The sequence below is a fragment of the Rhinopithecus bieti genome, unplaced genomic scaffold, assembly GCF_001698545.2.
Source record: "Rhinopithecus bieti isolate Rb0 unplaced genomic scaffold, ASM169854v2 scaffold_76074, whole genome shotgun sequence".
In the NCBI taxonomy this organism is placed as follows: domain Eukaryota; kingdom Metazoa; phylum Chordata; class Mammalia; order Primates; family Cercopithecidae; genus Rhinopithecus; species Rhinopithecus bieti.
The window spans coordinates 140,969-146,350 of record NW_016828659.1 but is presented as its reverse complement, the minus strand read 5'-3'; the positions used below and the strand labels follow the sequence as shown (position 1 = coordinate 146,350).

The window sequence follows — 5,382 nt, the reverse complement described above, 5'->3', positions numbered from 1 at the left end:
TTTTTTGAGACGGAGTCTCACTCTGTCGCCCAGGCTGGAGTGCAGTGGCCGGATCTCAGCTCACTGCAAGCTCTGCCTCCCGGGTTCACGCCATTCTCTTGCCTCAGCCTCCCGAGTAGCTGGGACTATAGGCGCCCGCCACCTCGCCCGGCTAGTTTTTTGTATTTTTTAGTAGAGACGGGGTTTCACAGTGTTAGCCAGGATGGTCTCGATCTCCTGACCTCGTGATCCGCCCATCTTGGCCTCCCAAAGTGCTAGGATTACAGGCATGAGCCACCGCGCCCAGCCGATTATTTATTTATTATGGTTATTGTCTCTCTCCCCTAAAACATAAGTTCCAGAAGGGAGAACCTTATTTTCCTATTTTTTTTAGAGACAGAGTCTCACTCTGTTACCCAGGCTAGACTGTAGTGGCACGAACACGGCTCACTGCAGCTTTGACCTCCTGGGCTCAAGGAATTCTCCTACCTTGGCCTCCTAAGTAGCTGGGACTATAAGATCACACCACCATGCCTGGCTAATTTTTTAAATTTTTTGTGGAGACGAGGTCTCGCCATGTTGCCCAGGCTGGCCTCGAACTCCTGGGCTTAAGTGATCCTCCCACTTCCCAGAGTGCTGGAATTACAGGCATGAGCTAACACACTTGGCCAGAACCTTGTTTTTCATGTTAAGTATTGTTTCCTTAGGGCATAGAAAGTACTTGGCACATAGAAGATGCTAAATAATATTTGTTATTTGTTGAATAAATGAACAAGTAGAATGTTAAAAATCAAGACTATGATGATAACTTTCTAAAACTTAAATAAAAGAAAAATTGAGGCCGGGTGCAGTGGCTCATGCCTTTAATCCCACCACTTTGGGAGGCCAAGGAGGGTGGATCACCTGAGGTCAGGAGTTGAGACCAGCCTGGTCAACATGATGAAACCCCGTTTCCACTAAAAATACAAAAAAAAATAGCTGGGCATGATAATGGGCGTCTGTAACTCCAGCTACTTGGGAGGCTGAGGCATGAGAATTGCTTGAACATGGGAGGAGGTGGTTGCAGTGAGCTGAGATAGCGCCACTGCACTCCAGCCTGGACGACAGAGTGAGACTCTGTTTCAAAAAACAACAATAACGCTCACGCCTGTAATCCCAGCACTTTGGGAGGCCGAGGCGGGTGGATCACAAGATCAGGAGATCGAGACCATCCTGGCTAACACGGTGAAACCCCATCTCTACTAAAAATACAAAAACAAAATTAGCTGGGTGTGGTGGCGGGTGCCTGTAGTCCCAGTTACTCGAGAGACTGAGGCAGGAGAATGGTGTGAACCCGGGAGGCAGAGCTTGCGGTGAGCCGAGATGCGGCCACTGCACTACAGCCTGGGCCACAGAGCAAGACTTTGTCTCGGAAAAAAAAACAAAACAAACAACAAAAAACCCCACTAAATTCTGTAATTCTGATTTTATGCAAATACCGTCTATGAAGGGTCCACAGAATTACCTAAGCAGCATTATATTTGTTTTCACCTTTTTTATATGGATAATCTCAAAAAAAAGAAAAATTGATATTGAAACGATTTCAACTTGAAAAATTAACAAGCCAAAGTCTCAGCAAAACAAACATATCCCAGTAATTATATTAATTGTTTTGCTATTTATTTTCCATTCTGAATTAATATGTAAGTTCCATGAACATGGAGACTGTACTTCTAGTGCTTTGCAGAGAATCTGGCACATGGTAAATGTTTAATAAATATTTCTTGAATGAATTTCCTTTCAGGTCTAAACAATAAAATTCAGTGAGTTTGATTTCAGATGAGATTGGGTGCCTTCAGGGTGATATGGCCATAAACAAGTTTGATTTCAGATAATGTGATTATAATGGGAACTTAATAACAAATATATTAGAACTTTCTATATTAACACGAGTCTTCACCCTTTCAAAACAGTCACCCTGGAGACCTGTATACTTATTCCAGTGTTGCAGACCTTGTTTTAAAGACGTGCTTCAGAAATGTTTCATAAAAGGTTTGTATGCCTTTTATCTCATAAAGGGAAAAACAGAAACAAACCAGAACAAATACTACCACGCCTTTCATTGGAAATCAAATTTTGGTTTGATAAATTGAATGTCCAATCATGAGATTTTCTGTTATGTCTCAGTATTTGTGACCCTTTCTGGTAGTTTTATTTAGACTCTTGTAGAAAATCTTTCACATAAACCACAGTCTTCAGTTATTCCAATCACAAAAGAAAAAGTATACTGCTTTTATTACCTCTAATTATCCTGTAACTCCTAAGTCCTTTTGCTGGTTTCAGTGGACAGGCTTCCTCATTGGGACAGAAAAATAGGTAGCAGTTCGGTCGTCTGGCTATTTTTCGAGTGTCAAAGATCATCAAGTTACATGCTTTGTCCCCTGCAATGAAAGGTTTCATAAGCATGATTTTGAAATGAGATTTTCTAAAGAGTAGGGCAAGCAGGAAAAACTTCACTTATTATGGAGTCCAACACAAACACCTTTGTTCATTTTGTTCACTTGTTTGCTGACTGCTGAATCATTTCCTTTTCCTTAGTTTAGTCGCTTAAGGCAATTTTAAAAGACATTGGGTTTAGCTTTTTCTTTTCATAAGATGGCACTGAAGGCGAAGAAGGAAGCTCCTGTCCCTCCTAAAGTCCAAGTCAAAGCAAAGTCTTTAAAGGCCAAGAAGGCAGGGTTGAAAGGTGTCCACAACCACACACACACACACACACACACACACACACACACACACACCCCTGCATGTCACTCACCTCCAGCAGCCCAAGACACTGTGGCTCCAGAGGTAACCCAAATATCCTGGGAAGAGTGCTCCCACAAGCTTGACCACTCTGCCATCATCAAGCCCTGACTACTGATGTGTTATGAAGACAGAAGACAACCACACACTGGTGTTCACTGTGGATGCCAGGGCCAGCATTCTAGCACCAAACATCTGACACTCATGTGGCCGAGGTCACACCCTGAGCAGGCGTGATGGAGAGAAGGAGGCATGTGCTCCGCTGGCCCCTGTCCACAATGCTTTACATGTTGCTTACAAAACTGGGATTTATTTTTATTTGTATTTTTATTTTGGGATAACGTCTCGCTCTGTCACTCAGGCTGAAGTGCAAGTGCAGTGGCACAATCTCAGCTCACTGCAACCTCCACCTCCCAGGTTCAAGAGATCCTCCCACCTCAGCCTCCCGAGTAACTGGGACCACAGATGCAAGCCACTACACCCGGATTTTTTTTTATTTTTTGTAGAGATAGAGTCTCTCTATATTGCGCAGGCTAGTCTTGAACTCCTGGGCTCAAGCTGTTTGCCCTTGTTGGCCTCCCAAAGTGCTGGGATTACAGGTGTAAGCCACCGCACCTGGCCATCTCTTGGATTCTGAAAGCATCTCAGATGTCTAATAAAGCCATGAATGGAGTCAGTAAATTATTATAGCTATCATGGCTCCTTCCATACAGGATCCGAGTAGTATATGGAATACAATCTATCCTTTAATTTTTATCTGTACCATTCTTTGTGTTTTTCTTCCAATTTCCCCTCTCTCCTTGTCATGTTTGCTTTTCTATGATCCTTTCTTCCTCACTTTTCACTCTTAACTATAATTTCTGGTTTCTCCCCTCCCCTCCCCTCCCCTTCCCTTCCTTTCCCTACCCTTCCCTTCCCGTCAGGGTCTTGCTCTGTCATCCAAGCTGCAACTGCAGCTTGGAACAATCACGGAACACTTCAGCCTTGACCTCCTGGGCTCAAACAATCCTCCCACCTCAGCCTCCCCAGTAGCTGGGTCTACAAGTGTGCACCACCATGCCTGGCTAATTTTTTGCTTTTTGTAGAGGCGGGGTCTCACTACATTGCCTAGGCTGATCCTGAACTCCCGGGTTCAAGCAGTCCATCCCCCTCAACCTCGCAAAGTACTGGGATTATAGGCATGAGCTACTGCACCTAGCCGCTGGCTTCTTTTTCTGTTCCTCTTGTGTCAACAGAAATCAAACTCTCGATTTATCATGGCCTAGATTTGATTTTGTCCTCCATTTGGTACAGTCTCACACCTTTGGGAGGTCAGCATATCCCTAGTCAGGTTAAAGATTAAGAGTTACATAGGCTAACTGTTAAAAACACACGCTCTGTCGACCATCACCACCACTGGTGCTAGTCACGTAATGGTGAGAGATCGACTGCAACTCCCCAGATGGGAAGGAAGATTTAGTTAGCCTCTGCCGGAGTTTTATCATGTCATATCCCCATTACTCAGAAAATAACAGGAGTACTCCTGCCTTTTCTTTCTCAACAATGTTTTAGCAGAAATACCTTTCTTTTTAGCACTTAGGTAAAGGGGAGGGTCCATAAGCCTCAAAATTGTATGCAAGATATTGAGCCCATCGTGTTATGTGTATTTTTCTAGAGTATCATCAAGTTATCATAGTGACTTTTGAACCCTCAGTGGTTAAACCATTTCTCAATAAGTGAGGAAAATGTTTGAGATCCATTAACTGAGGTCCCAAGTACTTCTGCTTGTGGCAAAGCAGTAATAGGACTTCGGCTTACAGAATAAAACAGCAAACCCTCATTTCTTAGAACTGAGGAGAAATGCAGGGCTTTGCTGATGCCTGTAAATACCCACACTTACAGTATTCAGTCCTGCTTGCAGGTGATCTTTCTATTTCACACACATGTTGATGTCAACTTTTAACGAAAAACTCGAAATTTAAATTAAACCTCTGTCATTTCCATAAATTACTTGCAGAAAGTGTTCCAAAACACACTGCTCAATGAGACCATCGAAGGAATTTTTCCTCCTGACACCAAGTATATGGTGTCTTCTCCACACCATTTTGCAGCAATAACCACATATCCTACTATTCAGTTCAGTTCTGACACCAACTATCCAGAGTTGGCATCAGACTCCATGGATTATGGGCTCAGTATCACAAGACTGCCCTCACTTCAGAAGCCAGTAGAAAGTATCAGGTCTCTAGGTCAACCACACTTCTGTCTGACTTGGCTACTACTAATTCAGGGATTTCCTGATCCTACCCCCTCAGATTTGATAATTTGTAAGAACAACTAATAGAACTAAGGAAAATGGGGCCAGGTGCGGTGGCTCAAGCCTGTAATCCCAGCACTTTGGGACTCTGAGGCGGGTGGATCACAATGTTAGGAGATCGAGACCATCCTGGCTAACGCGGTGAAACCCCGTCTCTACCAAAAATACAAAAAAGTAGCTGGGCCTGGCTTCGGGCGCCTGTAGTCCCAGCTACTCAGGAGGCTGAGGCAGGGGAATGGCGTGAACCCGGGAAGCGGAGCTTGCAGTGAGCGGAGATCGTGCCACTGCACTCCAGCCTGGCCGACGGAGGGAGACTCCGGCTCAAA

The 5,382-nt window shown here is 44.2% G+C and overlaps 1 protein-coding gene across 2 annotated transcripts in view; it reads right to left on the bottom strand.

The window, feature by feature from the left end:
- MANSC1 (MANSC domain containing 1) overlaps positions 1-5,382 on the bottom strand; it is a 22,854-nt gene that overhangs the window by 7,963 nt on the left and 9,509 nt on the right. For both annotated transcript variants that reach the window (XM_017864568.1, XM_017864569.1), the window contains one exon: positions 2,259-2,399. In XM_017864568.1, coding sequence (XP_017720057.1) covers positions 2,259-2,399 — 141 coding nt within the window. The remainder of the gene's footprint in view (positions 1-2,258; positions 2,400-5,382) is intronic.